The sequence below is a fragment of the Mustela nivalis genome, assembly GCF_964662115.1.
Source record: "Mustela nivalis genome assembly, chromosome: 8".
Lineage (NCBI taxonomy): Eukaryota > Metazoa > Chordata > Mammalia > Carnivora > Mustelidae > Mustela > Mustela nivalis.
Window position 1 is genome coordinate 129,653,910 of NC_139027.1, and position 23,076 is coordinate 129,676,985.

A 23,076-nucleotide genomic window follows, 5' to 3' on the forward strand; every position below is an offset into this window, starting at 1 on the left:
GGACAAGAACTAGGGGCAAGCATTATTTTGCGTACACCAAGAGGCTGTTACTTTTTTAAAAAAATATTTTGTTTATTTATTTGACAGAGAGAGATCACAAGTAGGCAGAGAGGCAGGCAGAGAGAGAGAGAGGAGGAAGCAGGCTCCCTGCAGAGCAGAGAGCCCAATGTAGGACTCGATCCTGGGATCCTGAGATCACGACCTCAGCCAAAGGCAGAGGCCAAACCCACTGAGCCACCCAGGCACCCCATGGCTGTTAGTTTAATGCCCTAACAATACATTGATAACGTAATTCACTGAAAGGGTAGGAGAGATGAAAATATTACTGGTTAAGTTCTTGGTCAAGGTAGAGTAAATCAGAGAAATTAGCGCTTAGAACTTGTCCAGGGATAAATTGTGTCCAAAGAGCTTGGGGCGTACCATTTGCAAATGAATTGTCACTTTCCAACCGCCGCCAGCCCAGGCTCTGGGAAGACCCTTCCCTTCCGGGTGCCCAGACAGCTTGGGCTTCTCGGCTGTTCTGTGCTGACCTGGGCTTTGTCATGACCATCCTTTCCACTTCTTCTAGCTTAAGAGTTGGACAGTGGAGGACCTTCAGAAGAGGCTCCTGGCCCTCGACCCCATGATGGAGCAAGAGATTGAAGAGATCCGACAGAAGTACCAGTCCAAGAGGCAGCCTATCCTGGACGCCATTGAGGCTAAGAAACGGCGGCAACAAAACTTCTGAGGGAGGGAGGCCCGGCATGCCTGCCCGCACCCCAGCTTCGGTGACGTCGGGCCGCTCGCCGCTCGGGCTCGCCCGCCGACGCTCCTGCCCCGTCGTCCCTCCACAGCACCTTCACCTTCGTGAACTCAGGACGTGCGCCGGTGGGAAGGGCTGTCTGCCGTCAGCGTGCTGCCTCGCGTATGTATTTAAATTGGTCAGTTAGAGTATCTCAAAGGATTTGTATCGGCGCTTTTAAACTCAGAGTTTTAAACCCCAGGAACAGAGACTCCAGGATGTGATAGCTGGGAAAGTGTTACATGTGGTCTTGACTTTCTTCTCCCAATAGCTTTCAATTGTTCTTTCTGGAAGACTTTTAAAAAATATATAAATATGCACATATATATAAATTATAACTGGATTCCCCACCGAGTGTGGTGGCATCTCTGTACAGGTACAGTTTTAAACAGTTGGCCTCTTTTCTGTAAGATTATGGTACTGTGGGACAGGAGGGCAGGGGACGCCGGGAGGCTGTCGGGGCCACTCCGCTCCCAGGACCCAAGCTCACCCTTCTGCAGGGCTGCATTTAAAAATTTAGGTTTAGGCCAGTTCTTCCCCAGGTTTTCAGCCTTGTGTGGGTCATCTCTGGCTTCTGGAGCTGTGGACCACATCCGAGGGACAGCCTTGAGAGTCTGTGTTTACTTCTTGAGTCCCAGGAGAAGCCTGGCATCCTCTTTGCAAACGGCCCCTTGTGGCTTCAATGCCTTTCATCCATCTGCGCTCTCCCGACCGCCTCGAGCCACAGCACAGATACTGCCCAGTGCCTTAAGAGGAGACGTGACCCAGTGCGGGGACGGGCCTGCCAGGACCTCTCCGCACACACGGGGCTGTGTGCGGTCCGCAGAGGGGAGGTCGTGTCCAGAGTCCTCGCTGTTCATGCTCCACGTTCCTTACAGACAGGGGTAGAGAGCATTGTTTTTGTGATCACATTCCAATTGCGACTGTTTTCCTTTTTATTTTATTGCTGAGGGGTCTGGAAAGGATACATGAATATCAGACTGAGACCTGTTCCCCAGGAGAGCTCTGTCCGGGCCCGTGTAATGCCAGGGCTGGACGGGACCCCAGGTATCGTCTGGCCTGACTGAGGCTCGGAGAGGGGAAGTGACAGGGTGACCAAATCACAAAGCAAATTGAAGTAAGAGGTGGGACGAGACCATCGCTCCTCACTCCTGGGCCACTGATCCAAGCGTTCCCTTTCCCAGGGGGAGAAACCGGTGTCAGTTTGGGTTAAGTTGTCCCGGGGCACCCTACCAAGGGCGACTTGCTCGTACTTGGTCTCAACAGTGGGTGACTGGCTAAGATGGGCCCCCAGGGAAAGCCAGACGGTTCGGGCTCGACCAGTCCGTGACTCTGCAGCCTCTGCCGGACAGCAGTCTGCACCACGCAGGTGATCTGGGCCTCGAGCAGATCAGAGGGCTTCACAAAAACACAGCACTGAGCCATCCCTCTGTAGCACTGGCTCGAGGCCACGTGGCGTGTAGTCACACGGCAAAGAGGAGACAGCAAAGAAAGGCATATGTCTGCTTATTTTTTAATGTCTCTTCGCCTCAGGTAGGGAGCTCTGACTGGGCTGCACCTAAAGATAGTGTAATTTGACTCCATAATTGCTTTTGCTTCCCAAACCCAGGAATCCATGGAATGGCAGGGAATGCTCCTGTCTCTCCGCTGGCCAGATCCTGGTCTTTGCAATTAAAGCCGGTTTTTAAAAATGTAAGAGGCCGTGGTTGGTCCGCAGGGTTTGGCCAGTTTGGCAGTTATGTGGCAGCTACAGAGAACAGAGGATCCCACTAGAAGGATGGATGGCAGCTAGCATTCACTGACCACTTAGTATATGCCCGGCACTGAGCTGGGTCGGTGCGCTTTTTATCGATGTCCGATCCAAACCTCACCACAACTCCGTAAGCTAAGCACTTGATCTCCGCCCCACAAGTGAAGGAGTAAGTTCAGAGAGAAAAAGGCAATGTGTCCCCCGGGGCTGTAGGGCTAGTGAGTGGCAGAATCAGGATTCGTGGCATCACCATGTGCGGCCAGTATTTACAGGGAAGAGGAAAATCACAAATCTTTAAAATGAAGTGACTACCTTTTCTTGCACAGAAGAGAGAACTCCAACTGGCAGTTTTAGGTTGGGAAATGGCTGAGTTAGTTGTCAAGTCTGACAGCCAAGTGAGTCCCACCAACCTCAGCACGGAGCGTGTATTCCCCCACACCATCTGCTGTGCTCGCGAGCAGGCCTGCCTCAGCCTCTTCCATTTTAGAAAGGACTTTGCACTTGGCCAGACAGGATGGGAAGTGCCCATTTCTTCCTTCCTAAGCTAGAGCCAAGTAAAAGTTTTTCCCCCGTAAATATTCTTGGGTCATGAATCTTGATTCGGACTTGATTCTGTTCCAGGCCTGTGTGCGCCCGCCCATGCGGGCCCAGTACAGAACACCGCTCCCCAGTCTCACTGGACAGGGCCTCTGGCCAGGAGTCTATTTCTTTGGCGCAGGTCCATTTCCTGACACAGTGCCTTTGCGTCCTGGTGATGGACAAGCAGCAGGGCGAGTCTGGTTGTCTTTCCCAGGAGCACTGGCTTCCGGAGAAGTCCGAGAGCTCTCCTTGAGCCTTGAGCTTCAGCATCTGTGACTTGAGCTCCCGGGGAACCCTGTGGCCCTCACCTCTTCTCTCCTTTTAAGGAACAATGACCCACACCTAATTGTGTCTTTTAAAAAATCTCAGATTCCCTAAGGATATCTTGATTGCTTCCTCATCAGTAATTCCGAAGCAGATTTCTATTTTTCTTTTTCCTTTGTCCTTTCTCCCAACCACCAGCTGAATGGATGGACAGATAGATAGATGGATGGATGGATGGATGTTTGGCTGGCTGGCTAGCTAGACCGATGGATAGATAGGACCAGTACACTGAAGTGATTTAAGAGCTATAGCTTTGAGTCCTTGACACTGTATATTCTGACCCAGGAAACAATTCTTTAGCAGCTGCCAGATGCCAGAGACTTATTGTACCATTAAATTTCAATAGCTCTTACCAATAGCAGAAATGAGAGCAGTGACATCACTCTAGCTCCTACAGATATTAAAAGGCTAAGAACAATGTCATGAAGAACTCTGTGCTAATAAATTGAGCAACTTAAACAAAATGGACAGATTCCCTGAAAGATACAAAATACCAAAGCTCACTCCATAGATAATTTGAATCTCCCTCTATTCAAACTTAATAGCTCTGGGACATCTAGGTATTATGGTCCTCCTTTTACAGAGAAGGAAACTGAGGCTCAGAGAGGCGAAGTCTGTTGCTCAAGGTCGTGCAGCTAAAATACGGCAGAGCTTGGATTCCAGGGCAGGTCTTCTGATTCCGAGGCTAGTGCCCTTCCCAGCAGATACCACGTTGCCTCTAAAGATCGCAGCTCCTCAGCCTCCCACCCCGTCCTTCCTTACACACTGTGTGTTTTCATCAGGGTTATATTCACTGTGTTTAGATTCTGTGTTCTTTTTTGTGTTTGGGGAAAAAAAAAATCTCTTCCACCAGCTTGCACTCGAACCAACTTGGAAAAAGTTTAAATGCTATTGCTGATGTACAACTTAAAAATGTGAAGTTTGTAGCTTTAACTTTTTGTAATGAAAACTAATAACACTGGCTGAAGTGCTGACTTGAAATGCTATTTTATAAAGTTTGGATGTAAATAATCCATCAAGGTCAGCAGTTTGTATATGTCTGAGAGATGGCTTCCTCCCTGCACCCCCCCTTTTTTTAAATCCGAGGTGCTTCCTGTGTGCTTTTATGTTAGAATTTGTTGTTCTCCCTACTTCGTACACATTGCCACCTCTGTTTTAAATAAACTGTCCTTTGGAACACAAGGCTTTCTTCTTTTTAAAAACGAGATCCCCATCTGTAGCCTGGATCATGGTGTTGTGAACCTTTGTGAACCTCTGTGCTGTGTTCATTCCAGAATCCAAAGCTGGGGGCGCCGAGGGTAGGGTAAGGAGAAGACTTTTGTTGGATGCCTGCTGGGTGCCAGGTCCTGAGCTGGTTGGCAGGGATGTAAAGACGAACCAGGCGCAGTTCTTGCAGACCACACCGGGCATTGGTCCAGCACATGAGCACCCACGGGTGCCCACGGAGACGCCACGGTAGACGGAAGTGCACCGAGTGTGGACACAGGACGGGGAGTGACAATGAATTCTGCCCGGGTGTCCCCCAAAGCTTTTCTGGAGGAGGTAATACATCCTGAACTTAAAAATGAGCCAGAGATGGCCAGGACAAGAAAGGGCAAGAAGTGAGAGCGAGCAGCCTCTGCTAAGGTCTGATGTGAGGGTCCGGGCACAGGGCCATCTGGGCTCCCTTCACCAGGTCTGTTGTGGCCTGGACCTGGGCCCGGTGCAGCCCCGCATTCCGAGGGAAGCTGCCCTCGTAGGGCCGATCCTTGTCCAGAAATACTTCCCTCTCCTGACCCTGGGTCCTCCCAAAGTTCGCTCCAGAGCAGCAAGAAATAGAGTGACAGCGAAAATTAAGTGCGAGTCTCTTGAGTCACATCGCTCTTCCGTACTTGATGTAATAGTCTATTTGCGTATCTGTCACGCTCTTCTGTCCGCCTCTCTGGGAGTGGGGGGATGTGTGCTTTTGTCGCCTAGTTTACTCCCCGGTGGCCAGCGTCGATGACAGATGTTCCCCGTTGCTCAGACTGAGAACCTGGGGCCCAAAGGAGGGGAGGAGAGACGAAGTCAGTGCGCGTTGCCTGAGCGCTTCCTGCGTGGCGGACACGTGCCAGAGCCTTTCCGATGGTTTCGTCTTCCTGCACAGACCCTGAAGCATCCCAGAGATCGTGATTCTAATAGCATGCAGGACGGCCCGCTGGGAGTGTTCTGGAGACGTGTCAAGACGGTTTCCTGGTGACCATGATCACCAGGTCCCCTCAGCGTGGAGCACACGGGTGCTTGGTGTGCTGCGGTGCGTTTGGGGACAGCTCTGCCCCTGCTCAACCCCACAGTCGAATCCCACGGGATGGTTACATTGGTGAAAGCTTGTTTATTAACCCCCGATGCTGAACCAGAGCTCACTTACATCTGAACACAAAGTACTTTGTACAGGTTTTGCTCTTAGTTTTCCAAGAATGAATGCTGTGGAATGGAGGGACACTTGGGGTTCGCTTTGGGGCTTTCCCAAGAGCTGTCAGCCATGCGCGGGAGCACTGGTGACATTCAAGCCACTGATGCAAGATGACACACTGAGATCCGTTTAGATTTGTAGCTGTCCCACAGCCAGTCTGTGTCACGTGTCACACTCACATCACAGCGAATGTGTGTCCTGTGTCACACTCACGGTGAGTGTGTCCTGTGTCACGCTCACAGTGAGTGTGTCCTGTGTCACACTCACGGTGAGTTTGTGTCTTGTGTCACACTTAGGGCGAATTTGTGTCACGTGTCACATGGCGAATCTGTCACATGTCACACTCACAATGACTGTCACATTCAAACGGCGAGTCTCATGTGTCACACTCAGGGCAAGTCTGTGTCACGTGTCACATGGCGAGTCTGTCACATGTCACACTCATAGCCAGTCTGTCACGTGTAATGAATAAACAATCATTTCAGAGGCAGATGAAGGGCCACGAAGAAAATAAAACAGGAATGAGACTGAGCAATATGTCTACGTGTGCCGTGTGTGAGCGCGTGTGTGTGTTCAGGTACACACGTGTGTGCACACACACACAGGCAGAGGCACCTTTCCATAGTGATCCAGGCAGGTCTCTGAAGGGATGGCTTTGGAGGTGGGACCTGAATGACATGAAGGAGCCAGACAGGCAGAACACGAGGACAGTGCACAGCCCAGGCTGGAGGCACAGCAAGAACAAAGGCCCTGAGGCAAGGACAGACGTTGGGTCTGTTAGAAGGAGGGCTTCCGGGCCTGGAATGCAGCGCACAGAGGAGACAGCAGGTGGCAGTGAGAGGGAGGGGTAAGTGAAGGTGAGTGTGCGGAGACTTGTGGTCACTGGGGAGGGGTTCGAGTGCCATTCCTGATGAGACAGAATCATCAGAGGGACCCCCCATCACCCTGTGCCCTGTAAGGGGCGCCCACTCTCAGCCAGCATGTGGCCTTACAGACAATGCAGCCGAGGACCAAGGTCTGATATATCCAGTCTGAGCTCAAACCCAGACCTCCTGACCCCGCCATTCATGCCGAGACCCCAACTGTGGCCCCAAGTACGAGAGTGAAGGTTTGCGATCTCCACCCGTGCGGACCACTTCCCTCCCTCCGCTCAGAGTTGCTTTCCCATTCCCAAAGAGAACCAGAGCTCTGCTGGTTTCTGTTTCCTTCCTGTGCATTTCCAGTGTCCTTCCTAGCATTTATTATGCCAGGCATTTTCACATACGTTACCTCACTTGAACTTGGAATCAACACTGCGAGGTATAGGTGTCGTTCTATCAAGACAAGTGAAGAAACGGGCTCAGAGACGCAAAGAAACCCAACCAAGACCACGCAGCTTGTAAGTAGCTGGATTCGAGCACAAGTCCATCTGCCACAGGGCCCATAGTCTTTCTTCTACACCACGCCATATTGCTCATGTTCTCCTATCCGATTCAAATAATTGTAGTAACTCCCGGCTCGAGAGTCCCTCCTGGTGACCTCCGTTGAACGCCAGGTCCACGGTGTTGGGTTTCTGTCGATTGTAACCGAAGGAGTCCTTACCCATCCAAGAAGGTAGGACAAGATGGGGGTGGGGGAGGCTTTGGATACCAGCCTGAGCAGAGGATGGAGGTCGACCTTGAGACGTGGTTCTTGGAGATCAAAGGTCCAACCCAGGATCAGGCACTGGGTAAGTAGCAGGGCCAATGTTGAGGTGTGTGCTGCTCCCGCCCTTGAACTCGTGAATTTCCTGAAGCTTCTGAACCCACTCCTTTTCAGCAGGTTAATCACCGGTCTACACCTGCCCTTGTCCTCCTCTTCTTTTCTAACAGAAAAGGTTCTGGAAGACACTGCCCCTTTCATCTCAAAAGCTCCTGCCTTACAAGGTTAGCTTCTCAACTTACTTATTAAACTTCCTGGAGAATTCTTCCCACGCTCAGGCTCAGGTCCTGGCTGGCCTGGAATGGGAGGTCCGGTAGTCACCAGGACCATCCCAAGGAGCCAGCACCTGAGGGCCATGTCCAGAACATGAGGAAAAATTCATAATAGGACCCCCACTTCAAAGCCATGCCTGGGGAGTTCAGTTTGTCACACAGAGTGGGAACAGTGGGATGTGGTGCCCGGGGAGTATAGCCCCTTATCAGGAGGCTCGAATCCCTGATGTGCCACTTTCTGGTCATCCCACTGTGAGCCACAGTGTCCTCAGCTGTCCAGAAATGATAATTATATTTCATTGTTGCTATTGTGATAAGTATATGAGATACTGGGCGTGAAATCACGCTCTAAACTGAGCGCCACACGCGTGTGAAGGGTGGTTATTAGCTGATAGGTCATCTTCACTCTGGGGAGCCTCAAGAAGTACCTCAGGAGGCAACCAGATTCCCTTCCACCCCCATTCTGCTATGACACCACTCTACTTGGTCCTTATTTAAGCTGAAAAGCTCTTCTCTAAACAGAGAAACTCAGGTATGACCTTGGACCTCCCTGGGTCTCCGTGTGTGGGGTTGGGAAGGGAGAAGATCTTACATTGGAGGAACGTGTCTCACTTACCAGGAAGTCTAGAAAATGCTCGATTCTTACATCAGCCAGTTCACATGATGGCTGCCATGTTCTCATAGACCCAACCTTCTGTCACAGTGGGATGATCCAGTACCTCATCCGGAACTGGGCCAATCAGCATCTCTGACGCATGTTTTGGCCTGGAACTGGGAAGGAGTTCTGTGGTGGAGGCGCCACAAGATATGGAGTTGGGAGATGCTGTCTGCCCTGTGACAGAGTTAGCCAGTGTCTATCTGTCTCTTTCCTGGTTTCTGCTGCTGCCAAAGCCAAGCTGCCCGCCTCCCACTCCCACTGGGTAGTATTATAATAGATATTTGTTGGTTTTGCCCACCCAGGATCCCCTGCCCTCATTTTAATGAAAGCACCCCACTTTTTCTTTAGGAAACTACGCCTCCACCGTCTGTGTCCTGGGGAGACCATCTGTGGGAGTTCCTCCGTCCTTCCCCCAGCCTTGGAGTGGGCACATGACCCAAACTAGTCCAGCTAGACTCTATTCTCTGGGAATTTTTAGCTAGAGAAGTGTTGTCACTCAGGCATTTCAGCTGCAGGGCCCCTAACAAGGCGATCTGTGGGCTCTGAGCACCTCCATCCCCATGTTGCCTTCATTCCTTTCTCAAACCTGGTTGTTTAATTTGACTTTGACTTCATCTAGTATCTCTCCAATGCAGCCATTTTTTTTTTTGCTCAAGTTTTCCAGAGTTGGACACTCTGTTTTGTAACCAAAGTCTCCTAACTCATGGACAAATTGGAAGCAGAATGGAGTTCTACTCCACAGCCTCCAGGAAGTGTGGGGTATTAAAAAAACAATTGGGCTTTCTCTGGGGCGAAACAGTGAAGTTGCGGCTGTGCCCGGGCCCTGGAGAGCAGCCCGTGGGATGCAGCAGTGGAGGGCTGTTCCCCGCATTGCTTGGTGTCGTCTGACCACCGAGAATGAGGCTCTCAAAGAAAGGGCAGCTTCTGCCACAGTTCAATTTTAAGGAGATGAGGAATGCCCCGGCTGTGGGATAGAATGTTTTGTTTCAACTGCATAGAGTTATGTAAAGGGGGAGTCACCAAAACAAGCCCAAACATCGGCACGTGCATGTGTCGCAGGGGATGGTTCACAGGATGAACCGTACAGCGTGTCTGTGACTACAGTGAAGGAACCTCACGACTTGCAGCAGGGCTGAGATCTCCAAAAACCAAAGCTGGTAACTGACTGTTCAGGGTGCTGTGTGGCTTCTGAGCAGGGGGACGACCATACAGGGGGATGTGGGAGAAACCCAGGGTGATCTCCAACACCCTGGACCTATACCCAGCTACAGATACTGTTCGTTGATACCAGCCAAAATCTGGGGAATATTTGTGGGAAAGGATTTTTGCGGTGCCTGATAAAGGAAGGGGAAATGTAACGTTGGACCAGGCTGATCTGGATACTGATGTGTGGATCGGGGAGTCTGCATTCTCGGCGCTGGCTCCAGACGCTGGCTGGGTTCTGACCATTACTGGGTTGACTAAAGCAAACTTGGACCAAATGCTGGCCCGTGTGAAATGAAAATTTAAAGGCCCCAAATCCCTTGACATCATAGAGAGAAAGGGATTCAGAGATTTCTGAAGATAGGAATGCTGGATTGGATTTACTTTGTGCGTCCTTCCCTCTGTGTGCCTCCCTGGACCCAGAAATGTCACCTTTGCCTTGAGGAAAGTCATCAGGTGGGCTTGGTGAAGGGTTCCCTGACCTCCAAGGGAAGGAAGAATGCAGAGTGTGGGAGGCCAGGTGTTGGCATTTAGGTGCCTCAGAAATGAAGTGAAAATGGTCATCATCATATTCTGGCAGGTTCTGAATGAGGTAGGATCTCTGCTGTAGGACCCTGAGAAGGTAAAACTGACCACCATTCTGACTTAATTGTATAACCAGTAAAACACAAGAAACAAAGCAAAACAAAGCAAAGCAAAGCAAAACAAAACAGAAATCGATCATCACCTAACATCTAGGCTTGAATTCATTTGTTGATCTAAAGTCCCTCGAATGAAGGATACACGACTTGCTCTTGGGGAAGGTTTCTGCTATGCTACTACCCGAGTGTAATGTAAACAGTTTTCTTGCCTTCTCCAAAAGGCCCACATGGCCATGGCCCCGTGCCCCATGCTAACTGGGTACTGAAGAAAGGGAAAATCCAGACTTTTCAGGGAGCACTGGATAAAGAACTTTGAGCTAATACCTATTTCTTGGGTCTGAGAGTCCCACCATACGTCCACCAATCCTGTGAAAAACAGTATTTTGGCCTTTGTCCCTACCACAGAGAGCTAGATCTCCTATCTCTGGGTGATAGTTGGAAAAGATCCCCACATTGGCTCCCTGACCCACAGAGGCACAATATAAAAGACCAACAGATCCAACTGAACGACTGTTCCGAAACAGAAAATTCAAAGCCATACCACAGCTTTGGGGAGCCTGCAGAGACAACCAAAGACCCTGGAGGGCGAGGACTCCCATCAAAACACCATTTGCTTCCCCATTTGGCCGGAGCAAAATCGGCTGGTCCTGGAGGATGGCAGTGGGCTGTTGTAATCAAACGGCAATTCTAACTTCCAAATGGCAATACACCCCTCGGTACAGTCCCTGGAGTTCAGAGGCATCCATTGGCTTCATGTTCCATTCCAAGAAGCAGAAACCGCTGGAAGCATTTAGCTATTTGTTGGAAGGGATAACAGTTTACCCTTACTAGTCAACTCAGAAACACCTGAGCCTGTCAGACCTGCCCTGTCAAGACTTCGATGGTGTTTTTCCACAAGGTAGGGCCTGATCCACTCCACTGATCCAATCACGTTAACGGGGCCTGGAGCGCACCAAGGATGCTTTGGGTCATGTACATGATAGGTTCCTGATGTTAGAAACATTTTTCTCAACCGTGTGTCTGAAGGAGCAAGTGTGAAGTGTGTTGGGCGGCCAAGGGTGGGAATGCAGGGGACATCTGCCAGTTTGCCTAACAACCCTCCCCTTTATTTTGGTGATGTCACATGACCTCTTTGGGTCACTACCGGTCTTCCCTCCCATGTGGTCAGCTGCAGGTGTCAATCCAAGGGCCCTGCCTTCCGTCTCCACCGAGGAAGAGGCACGTGCCCCAAGCTACGCAAATCAAGCTCTCCCCTGGGATTGGGAACCGTGAGCAGAATGACACAGGGGAGGAAGGTGACGGAAGGCTGAGCATTTAGCTGGCAGTGTCCCCAACAAAGGATTCATGAGCCCTACACAGAGGTCACCAGAACTCCTCTTCTTCCTACATGTCCTGAGTCCGGCTCAGTCTGCTTTTTCTTCGACTGGGTGAACTCCAAGGATACCCTTTTGTGGTGGGCTCAATGGTGGTCCCAAAGATATGTCCACACCCTAATCTCTGGAACCTGTAAATGTTACCTTATTTGGAAAAAGGGTCTTTTTTGCAGATGTGATTACTTTAAGGGTCTGGAGATGAGGTCAGCTTGGATCCACTGGGTGGGCTCCCCATGTCATCACTCGGGTCCTTCTGAGAGAAAAGCCCTGGGAGACTGGTGCACACAGGGGACAAGGGGACATCATGACCGAGGGAGAGAATGGAGAGACATGGCCATAAGCCAAGAACACTGACAGCCACCGGAAGCTGGAATAGGCAAGATGATTCACCCCTGGAACCTCCGGAGGGAGTGTGGCCCTCCTGACGCTTTGATTTTGGATTTCTGGCCTCCAGAACAGTCAGAGAAGAAATTCCTACTGTTCTAAGCCCTCAGGCTTATGGCACTGCCTTATGGCAGCCGCGGGAAACACATACACCTTCCAGGAAATTCTTTCTTTTTCCATAAGACAGTTTCTTTTTTAAAAGAATTTTTTTTTTAAGATTTATTTATTCACTTTAGAGAGACAGAGTGAGAGCACAAGCAGGGGGAGGGGGAGAGGGACAGGGAGACAGAAACCTCAGGAGACTTCGCTGAGCCCAGAGCCCAACACAGGGCTCCATCTCACGACTCTGACATCATGACCTGAGCTGAAACCAAGAGTAGGACGTCCAAGAGCTGCGCCACCCAGGGGTCCCAGAGTCCCCTTCTCTTGCTTGTAACCAAAGACCCTCATGGTAGCAGTTGCTCGTCACTTCAGTCATCTAATGAATTACTCCCTTTGACCCGGTTAGTTCCAGCGGGATGCCTCTCCCTCCCAACCTGTGCCAAACCCACCGCTGGACCAAGAGAATGCGGACTCGGAGTCCCTCTACGTATCCCTCACCCTCCCCGTTCACCGGGAAAGCCCACCCGGCAGCCAGCTCTGGTACAACCAGAAACAGCCTCTTTAGCTGCATAACAGTTTTCTTCCACACCTGGGAGTGGGAGCGAGTGGTGGCTTTGCTGCCAGGACAGCCCATGACCTGGTGAGGGATGCAGACCAGGTGAATCTCACCTGAGCTCGCCCTCCACTAGCTTCAGAGCCTTGTCTGTGGGGTCAGAAAGTCTGGAAGCTATCTGGCTCCTTGATATGTTGTTCAGCCGTTCGGCAAGGGTGGTATGGGGGGGTAGCCATCCCCACTCAGTGCCCCGACCTGGGCGGAGCAGGGCCTGGATGTTACACGGGGAGCGTGCGGGAGGGCTGGTGTGTACACGGGGAGTCCCGAGCGGCCCCTCGGCTCCAGCCTCTGCTCAGTGTGGAGAGACTCAGATTCCTCTGCACACAGGGGCCTGCACATGCCGTGCCCTCTGCCTGAAAATGCTTCCCGGGGCCCCTATTGCGTAATTAACTGTTCACCTGTGTGGTGGCCGCTGAAATTGAGAAAGTCTCCGAGAAAGTCTTCGAGACTTTTGTGCCCTGCCCTCGACAAAGTCTTCTCTGACCCCCGTTCATGGTCCCCGCTACGTGATGTGCTTCTGGCTCCCTGCACCTAGTACAGCTCACTATTACATATTCATGGGATCACTGGATTTAAATCCACCGCCCTTCCTCGTCTGTAAGCCTCACGGATATAGAGATCTGTATTTTGTTCCCCACTGTAGCTTGTGAACTTAGCGAGCAGTCCGTGAATCAGAGGCAGGTGTGTCAAGACTATCTGAGAAGTGGTGGTGGTGGTGGTGGTGGTGGTGGTGTGTGTGTGTGTGTGTGTGTATCTCGGGGGCACACTATGGGAAATGGAGAGAATGTGCCTCACTGAAAGGCATTCGAATTAAAAAAATATACTAAGGGGCCCCTGCCTGGCTCTGTCAGTAGAACGTGTGACTCTTGATCTCAGGGTTGTGAGTTCAAAGCCCCACGTTGGGTGTAGAGATTATTTTAAAATAAAATCTTAAAACAACATCAACAACAACAAAAATATATAGAGAGAGACACTGTTCAGCTAAATAAAACACGTCTGCAGGCCACAGGGGGAAGCCCCAGCTTGTGAATCTTCCAAAAGATATTTGCTGAATGAATAAAATAAGGAGGGAAGGGTCGAAAGAACTGGAAGAGTCTTCTGTTCAGTCTTGTCTACACCTCCTCAAGGGCAAGACCTCTGTCTGTTCATTCCCCCTTCCTCGCCAGGCCCGGCACACAGTGTGCTATATGAACCAGCTGATCTGTGAGTAGCGTTTCAGGGAATACCTTCCCCTCACGAGCCTGGGTTCAAGCAGATACTGTCTTCCATGTTGAAGCTCTGCATGGCGGCACAGACGCGCGCGGCCAGGGGACGACGGGACGCAAATGGGTGTTTTAGGAACAGGATGTGAACGGGGCTGGGGAAGCCTTCCCTCCCAAATTTCTCAGCAAGTAGCGAGGATTCAGCAGGTGAGCGTACGATGCCCCCGGCAGGGATGAGGGGGCTGGAGCTGGCTAAAAGGGGAGGAGGTCTCAGGAGTTACCCTGGGTGGTAAGTCAAGGCAGGGCTGGAGCCTGCGCGGTGGGAAGAAGAGAGATGCCAAAGTCAGTCTGGGGGAGCCCGGGGGTCACAGGCGTTCCTGCATAGCAGCCCCTTGCCGCCAACACTTCAGAGCTGAGCTGGCTTTACGCCCGTGACCCCCGCCCACTGCCTTTCACTTTCCTCTGGGGCACGGACTGTGACCACCGGACAGATGGGCCAAGGTCTGAGGGTGGGGCGGGGGGGGTGTCCTCTTCACACATCACGTCCTAGGATGGGACAGGCCAGGACGCCCTCAGAGTCTGCACCTCAAGCCTGCCCTGGAGGAAGCTGCAGGACACTGTGGGACAAAGCCTACCTGCCAGCTAAGGAGGCCGCTCCTCCCCCTTCCTCCCAGCCCTCATCTTTGAGAGCTGACTCTCCTTAGAAGCTCCTGGAAGAGAACCACAGCTGAGGGGCAGCACTCCTCCATCGGAATCCCCGGTCTGGTCCTTCCCCTAGCCCAGACAGAGGGTTGCAGCCCGACGAATCAACTCTGGAGATCCATGGACCCCGGAGAAGGACATGCAAACTCCATGAGGGCAGAGGAAAGATGGCGTGCGAGGAACATTGGTCTTGGCAGAGCAGTGAGCCTGGAGTCCAAGCTTGGCTCCACCACCACTAGTTCAGGGACACTTGGGTAAGCCCTGACACCTGGCTGGGCGTCAGTGTCGTCATTCTCCGACACAGGGTCAAACAGGCTAGGGCCGATGGGCGGTAGGTGCTCAGGAACCGCCAGCAGCCTTCCAGCTTTCTCTTTGGCGCATGCCTGCTTCACGGGGAGCTGCGAGGTCCAGGCATGGGGCTCTCTGGGCTGTTCTCCAGGCTCAAGAACCCAGGGCAACACGATCCTGGCCCGGGCCTTTGGGAGGAACGGAGCTGGCTTCTAGGAGTCACTCCTCACGGTGGGTGAGCAGCCCTGAGCCATCAGGCCGCCACGATGCCATAAGCAGGGAAGGATCACTGCTGGTTCAGCTGACTGTAGGGCGTGGGACGGGGGACACTCAGCCTTGGCTCTAGCAAACCTGAGAGTCTGTTGGCCCACGGGGGGCCTGGGCCTCCAGGTCTGTAGACCTTCCCTCCTGGGAGGTCTCACGGGACGTCTCCAGAGACACCTCGGACACCCCGTCGACACTGCTCTGCAAGTCCTCAAACTCCCGGGGGTCGCTGTTGCGCACGGCGGCCTCCAGAGCCTTCTGGCGGCGGTAGAAGTGAGAGAACTTGTTGAAGATGATGGTGATGGGGAGCGCCACCACCAGGATGCCCCCCAGGATGCAGCCTGAGGCTGCCAGCTTGCCAGCCACTGTCACGGGAACCACGTCCCCATAGCCCACGGTGGTCATGCTCACTGTGCCCCACCACCAGCAGGCGGGGATGGTGTCGAAGCCCACGTCCTCCTCCTTCTCAGCTGTGTAGGCCACACCGGAGAACACGGACACCCCCACGGCCAGATACAGCAGTAAGATGCCCACCTCGCGGTAGCTGTGCTGGAAGAGAGTATAGGGAGCCAAGTCAGAGTTGAGTGGGCCCACAGACCTGCTCTCGAGCATATGGGGGAAACTGAGGCCCAGAGAGGAGAAGGGGCAGGTCCAAAATCAAAGAGCAAAGTAGAGCTGGTGCCAGGACCCAGGTCCCTCGACTCCAAGCTAAGCTCTTTCAACCACAAGAGGCGGCCAGCTCCCTGGGAGTGAGCGCGGAACTAACGTCTATAGTCCAGGATGCTGGCTAAGCCACAGTGGTTTCTTCTCCTGCAGGGGGCACTGGTGGCACCAGCCAGTTAATAACAAGCTTGTGATTTCTACACCATAACAGAACCAACAGAGAACCACAATCTGTATTCCGCAGACGCAAAGGGTTGGTTTCATGCACTTTTGGCTGGTCTACCTCCTTTCTGACAAGTACAAAAATACACTCTGCCTCTCAAGAAAGCTGACAGGATATATGTTCCCTGGACCATGCACTGTACGCATCTGCCTGTGGGTATATCCACAGACGTGTGTTCTGCCCCTGAGGCCACGCAGCGGTCTTCAAACAGGGCAATCTGCCCTCCAGGGGACATATGGCAATACCTTTTTTTTTTTTTAAGATTTTATTTATTTATTTGATGGAAAGAGAGTACAAGTGCAGGGGAAGGGCAGAGGGAGAAAGGAGCCTAACGTGGGACTCGATCCCGGGACCCCAGGATCATGACCTGAGCTGAAGGCTGATGTTCAACCAACTGAGCCACCCAAGTGCCCCAACATATGGTAATGTCACAACTGGGACAGCTGGGCTGCCAGCGTCCACTGGGAGGAGGCCAGCGATGCCTCCAAACGTCCTACAATGCACAGGACAGTCTCCCCCACCTCTGGACACACAGCCAAGAAGTCTCTCTCCCCAGATGTCCACTGTGCTGGGGCTGAAACCCCTGGTCTAGAATTGTAGTCTCCTAGTCCCAAACCGTAATGTGTGGAGGAATCATGCTGGGGTCTTGTTTAAAAGGCAGAACTCAGTTGAGTGGGTCGAGGGTAGACCCAGAAATTCTGCACTTCTAGCAGCTTCCAGGTACTGAGAAAGTAGCTGCTGGTCAGGGGCCTCATTTTGAGTAGCCAGGAGTTTGACACCTGAGTCTTGGACCCTGGCAGCCTCAATCAATGCTCTTCTCCCTCCTTGCAGAAAAAGCTGGTGGCACCAGGCCCTGGCTCCCTGCATGGCTGCAGGCAAGGCAGAGCTCGGGGGCCAAGGGATCTTCCCTGGAGAGATACTGAGTCCAGGGATGTGGCTAATAGAAGGCCTTGTTCCTGCCCACTGCCCCCCAGATTCTCCTCACATCAGCCTGCCTGTACCAGCATCCTGCCTGCCTTGCCCTGAGGGCATGAAAAAGGATTTACAAAGTTAGGGGGGGAGAGAGGTTTCCTTGAGATCCTTAGAGGGGCTGCCTAGAGTTGTAGGAGAAGGAGTAGGAGGCACTGGAGTCAGGCACAGCTGGATTCTTCTCTGGACTCTGCAACTTACTGAGGGATCTCTGACAAGTCCTGTCACCTCCCAGAGCCTCAGTTTCCACATCTGCTATATGGTGACAATAATCCTGGCCCCAGCTGGCACCCCTCCTATTACCCTGGGACAAAGTTCAAAATCCTGCCCCAAGAGTTCCACGGTCCCTCAGTACCCCGTCCCATGCACCTCTTCAACCTCATCAATGGGCGCCCCTCCTCCGTGTCCCCTCCCGGTGACCATCCTTTCGCTCTCCAGGCCTCTGTCCAAACTGTTCAAATTTCCTCTGTCCCCACACCAGGCTGAGTTCCCCCCTTCAAGGTTAAGCTGGCCAGAGCAGTGACGCACCCCCCAGGGCAGGGCCTGGCACCAGAAGGGTGCTCAGTAAATTGCAACCAGGTTTTAGAAAGCCAACTTTCCGACCTCAGGTTCTTCAGCTCCTGGAAGGAAATAAATAACCACGTCTTCCTGAGGAAGTTGTCCTGAGAACGACACCGACAGTGGATGTAAAACTGGCACGGAATTAGCACTCAGTGTTCGTTCTGGGGCTGCTGCTGGACTTGGCCTGTCAAGGGTGACCTACCATATCTGTGCCCCCAGAAAAGGCCAGAAGAAAGGCTCAGCAGAGAAGCCAGTTAGCATCCTGCTTTGCAAATTTCTGCACTATGTATTATCTGATGTCTGACAGACCAAAAGTGACCTCTGTCTAGTGGTTTTTTTTTTTTTTTTCTTTTTAAAAAAAGAAAAGCAAAGCTCTGCCTTGGCTTTCAGTTTTCACCCCTGGGAAAGAGCTGTTGGGAAGGGCACAGGGTTTGGGAAATGTACACCTGACGTCCAGCCCTGTGCCTGGCACAGAGGGTGTCGCCTGGGTTCACTGTGTGCCTGGACACCGCGCACTTCGAAGTTCACCTGCTAACCTGCCCTTTGGTCACCCTCGGGTCCCCCTGCCCCGCAGCCCCGCCCCGCTCTCCAGCTCCCGGGGCCCTACCTTGAGCGTGGCGCCCAGCGAGCGCAGCCCGGTGGAGTGGCGCGCCAGCTTGAGCACGCGGAAGATGCGCATGAGGCGGAACACCTGCACCACCTTGCCCAGGTCACCGAGGTCCTCGCCGCTTGCGCCGCGCTGGTTGCCGAGTGCCACGCCGGCCAGCAGCGTGAGATAGAAGGGCAGCACCGACACGATGTCAATGAGGTTGAGCGGGTGGCAGAAGAAGTTGCGCGTGCTGGGCGCCAGCAGCAGCCGCGATGACACCTCGAAGCTGAACCAGGCGATGCAGAAGTACTCGAGGTGCCGCAGCACCGGGTCGTCGCGCACGCCATCCGGGCCCTGACCCGCGGCCACCGCGGCCACGGCGGCCGCCGCCTCGCGGGCCTGGTACTCGGGCAGGCTGTGGATGCACATGGCGGCGATGGAGGCCAGCACCACGCCGATGGAGACGCAGCTGAAGAGCTTGCTGGGCAGGGAGTAGCCGGGGTTCTCCATGGTGAGCCACAGGCGGCGGCGCAGGCGGCCGCAGCGCGCGGCCCCGTAGCGCGCCAGCTCGCGCTGCACGTCGGAGATCTCGTCGGGGCACGGGTCCACGCTGCTCGGCGTGTCGCTGTCCTCATCCCAGTCGCGCGGCCGCGCCACGCGCCGCTCCAGGTAGCGCGCGCGACAGCAGGCGGCCAGCGCGCTCTCGCCCAGGCCCCAGTAGTCGGCCTCCTGACCGAAGGCGAAGACGCACAGCTCGTCGAGCACGTGCAGGCGGCCGGTGCGGTAGAAGTGCAGCAGGCCCAGGAAGAAGCCCGGGTGCCGGTCGAAGTAGAACTCGCGCGCCGCCGCGTCGTAGTCGTCGCACAGGCGCCGCGCCTGCTCCTCGGACGCCGCCGCCTGCAGGCGGCCCAGCCGCGTGCCCGGGAAGCGCGCCAGTGCCCGTGCGCTCAGCCGCCGCCGCAAGCCGCCCACGTTCACGCGCAGCGCCTCGTCGCTCCGCCGCCAGGGCACGCGGGTGCCGGGCCCCGGGGACTCGCTCACCATGGCCTGCGGACACCGGGACAGGGGTGCTACGGGGCGGGGCCCGGGCCTGCCTTCCCGGAGGCCGGGGCTAAACCCCCTGTCCCCTCCACCGCTCTGGTGTGTGGCAGGCGCACAGGAGGTGTCAAGTACCCTCTGCTCTCAAAATTCAGGCTTGGGTTTGACTGCCCCTTACTGCCCAACCGAGGGTCTTTGGCCAAATCATGGAGTCTTCCCATCCCCATTTCATTTGCACAGAAAAAATGCTGAGATCTATCTTGGGGGAGGGGATTACAAAAATGACTGAATGGTAGGGTATCCTGGCACCCCCCCCCCCCCAGGGGACGGTGCTCAAATAGGATTCTCTCTCTTTCCCAAACTTGGATTTTCGTGTGCCAGGGGTTTCCTGTGGGCTCTTGGACACACCAGCACTCTGATCCTCAGTTTTCTCCTCTGCAAAATGAGGGTAGTAATGCTGACCACCCAGGGGGTGTTGGGAGGGAGCATCAGTAGAGACCCGTTATTCTTAAAGTGTGTCCCCTCCACTGGCAGCATCACGCCACCTGGGAATTTGTCAAAGATGCAAATTCTCAGCTGGCTCTAGATTTAGTGAATCCGAAACTCAGGATGGAGTTCCGCAGTCTGTGTTTTAACAAGTGTGGAGGGTTGACTCTGATGCATGGTCAAATTTGAGAGCCATGGGCTTAGACCATTTAAGGCATCCTTGGAGTCAATCAGATGGAACACTGACTTTCTTCTGTGACCAAAGGCAAGTCATGTCACCTCCCTGAACTTCTGTCAAGTCGAGATAAATATAGCCACCTTCAAGTGCAGTTAAAAGATTAAACGAACTATTGTGTTTATGGGGCCTGAAGGGGTTCAGTAAATTATCCATCTGTTTCACTGTTACCCTGAGTCAGCCAAACCCGGGATTTATCTCCACCCCCTGATGCACCTAGGGCCTCGAGGAAGGTGTTTTTCTCCAGGTCTTGGTTTCCTACAGAATGCACACTGCAGACAAAAGCACCTACCCCCAAGGCAGGCTGGAGGACTAAAGGAGCTTGTGGAAAGTGCTCCGCCTTTCTGATACCAGAAAATGTTAGATCCTTCCACTGCCCACGTCTCCAAGCTCTGGCGGAGCTGAGGGCTAGTGACTCACTTCCTGATCCTGGGTAATCCCATCTGCACCATCCCGTCAGTGATGCCTGCTTCCCAGGGTGGACAGGGGATTGGATGTACATCAAGCAGCTGGCCCCGTGCCTGGCAGCAAGTCAGGTGAGGTGCCCTTCACTTACCCTAGGCTTGGAGTTAAGCTGGTCAGGGTAAGTAAGGGTCGTGTCCTCAGCTCTGTCACTTCTGTGTCCTCAGGCCAGACTCCTCCCACTCTGAGTTTTGGATCTTCTATCTATAGAACAGGGAGAACAGCACTTGGGGTGGAAGGTTACTTTGAGTGTATGTGTGAAGCCCCTAGAACACAATAGGTGCTCAATAAATGTCAGTCCTTTGCACTTTCTTCTGGTCAGAGCTGGATTCAAATTTTGAGTCTGCCACTTACTGTGGACCCTCGAGGGGACCCATTCTGAGCTTCAGTTTCCCCATCTGTAAACTGGGGGACATCACACTTTCCTTGAGAGGGCATGAGGATTAACTAGGCTGGGATGTTTATGGGCAGGACAGTTGCTCCTGGTACAGAATCCGTGCACAGTGAGTACCTGGGACATGGACGGGGATGCAGCTCCGCCCTCAACTCCTCCACTGCACCTGGCATCAAAAGATGAAACTTCCGACCCAGTTGCACCACCCATTAGCGGCATGACTGTGGACCCTTTCTCTTTCTGGATCTCACCCTCCTGCTCTATTGGGGTAATTAATTCAACAAACCTTCCCCAACAAGAATCTGAATATCAGTGAGAAAGATTAAATGAGCTGCTCAGCGTCACCCACCTAGTCCAGGGCACAGTTTAGGTTGGAAACTAGGCTTTCCCATTCAAGGCTCTCTCCACACACATCCTTGGAGCACCTACTATGTGCTGGTCCCCTCGCGGGGCTCCATACACACTTTACTAGGGTTAATGCCTAGACCAACCCTGCCAGGGAGGTTTTCTAATCCCATTTAGCGGATGAACCAACAGGACCGACCCCAGAGCTTGGCCGCCCCACAGGGCTCCCGCCTGGGTGTGGGAGGGGTGGTCTCCCCAAGCGGGCGCAGGACCGGAACCCCCGCGGTCCCCTCCGCCCACTCTGCAGCCCCCGCCCCTTCCCGGGCCACGCCCCCTCCCGAGGGAGGTTCCTTACCTGCGAGGCCCCTCGCCGCCGGGCGCGTCTGTTCGGAAAGCGAAGCCGCTGAGGCCGGAGGGGGTCCGCTGGGCGGCCGGGCTCGTTTCTGCTCCTGCTGCCCCGCGGAGCGTCGCTGCTGCCCGAGGCCCCGCCGCCCCGTCCTTCCCTGTCTTCCTCTGTCCCCCGCAGCGGAGGCCACATCGATCGCTGCCGGGGGAGAGAGGGAGGGAGACCGCGGACTGCCGGAGGCGGTGATTTCTATTCCTGACTCGATTGGGTGGGGGTGGTGTCTGGAGACTGGGCCGAAGAGCCAGGACATCCTCCCCAGTTAGGGACCAGGGGAGGTGGGGTCATTTAGAGGAAAGGGATCCCGCGAGGGAGGGAGTTCAGTCCGGAGAGTCGCGGAGCATCGCTGACAACGGAAAAAAACCAACAACGGCAGTAATAATACCTTCCGTAAAACTGCGTCCTTGCAATGTGCCAGGTACTCTGCTTCAGGTCACTTATCCCTTGACAGGGACAGATGAGGCTCAGTCACCTGTGCAGGTCACTTACTTTGGCTTTGTGGATTTGGGATTGGAACTCTGTCTCCCAGGACTGCAAGTGGAAATCTGCATCCGGGAGTCGGAGGAGGTGGCCTCATTCCCCCAGAGTCCCCTGGGCTGTGTAGCTTGGAGCAGATATTTTGCTCCCCTCAAAGTTCTGTCTCCCCGCCCGGCCATGGGCCCCCCGATTTCTGCCTTCCAAGTGGGTTGGGATGGTGAGGGAGAACTGTGCCAAAGAGCTTTGACAAGGTTACGTAATCCCTGGAGCCTGGCTGGCTCAGTGGGTGGAGCGTGTAATCTCCGGGTTGTGAGTTCCAGCCCCATGTTGGGTGTAGAGATTACTTAAAAATAAAATTTAAAAAAAAAGGTTATATAATCCACAAGCATTTATTGAGTGTCTCCTCTGTGTCAGGCTGGAGAGAGGTGCTGGAGACTAGGACCTGGATACAAGCAAGGATTCCTACTTCACAGATATTGTTATTAATAATAACAATAACCGACATTTATTGAGACCTTGCCTTGGGGCTAGTATCCTACAAGTCTCATCTCACTTATGCTGCCAGTATTCTGTGGATAGGTGCTATTATTCCAATCTCAAAGACAAGAAATGCAAGGCTTCCACCCAAGGTCATACAGCTGACTTTTGGGACCTCTAGAACAGAACTGTCCCCTAGACAGAGTTTGAGCCACAGATATGATTTTAAATTTTCAGATAACATTAAAACATAAGATAAAAAGAAACAGATGAGGGGCGCCTGGGTGGCTCAGTGGGTTAAGCCGCTGCCTTCGGCTCAGGTCATGATCTCAGGGTCCTGAGATCAAGTCCCGCATCGGGCTCTCTGCTCAGCAGGGAGCCTGCTTCCCTCTCTCTCTCTCTGCCTGCCTCTCCAACTACTTGTGATTTCTCTCTGTCAAATAAATAAATAAAATCTTAAAAAAAAAGAAACAGATGAAATTCATTTTTGGATAATATATTTTAGTT

The 23,076-nt window shown here is 53.3% G+C and overlaps 2 protein-coding genes across 4 annotated transcripts in view; one reads left to right on the forward strand and one right to left on the reverse strand.

Moving 5' to 3' along the window:
* The window catches only part of STK4 (serine/threonine kinase 4), a 93,113-nt gene extending 88,497 nt beyond the window's left edge, over positions 1 to 4,616 (forward strand). For all 3 annotated transcript variants that reach the window (XM_082744689.1, XM_082744691.1, XM_082744690.1), the window contains one exon: positions 569 to 4,616. In XM_082744689.1, coding sequence (XP_082600815.1) covers positions 569 to 727 — 159 coding nt within the window. In that variant the 3' untranslated portion in view covers positions 728 to 4,616. The remainder of the gene's footprint in view (positions 1 to 568) is intronic.
* KCNS1 (potassium voltage-gated channel modifier subfamily S member 1) lies at positions 3,110 to 22,282 on the reverse strand. The gene is made up of 5 exons (XM_082744688.1): positions 22,105 to 22,282; positions 21,568 to 21,756; positions 20,568 to 20,677; positions 18,271 to 19,299; positions 3,110 to 15,796 (listed from the first exon to the last, which is right to left on the reverse strand). The coding sequence occupies exons 4-5, from the start codon at positions 19,294 to 19,296 to the stop codon at positions 15,326 to 15,328; spliced, it is 1,497 nt and encodes a 498-aa protein (XP_082600814.1). The 5' UTR covers positions 19,297 to 19,299; positions 20,568 to 20,677; positions 21,568 to 21,756; positions 22,105 to 22,282; the 3' UTR covers positions 3,110 to 15,325.
* Between the last annotated feature and the right edge of the window lie 794 nt (positions 22,283 to 23,076).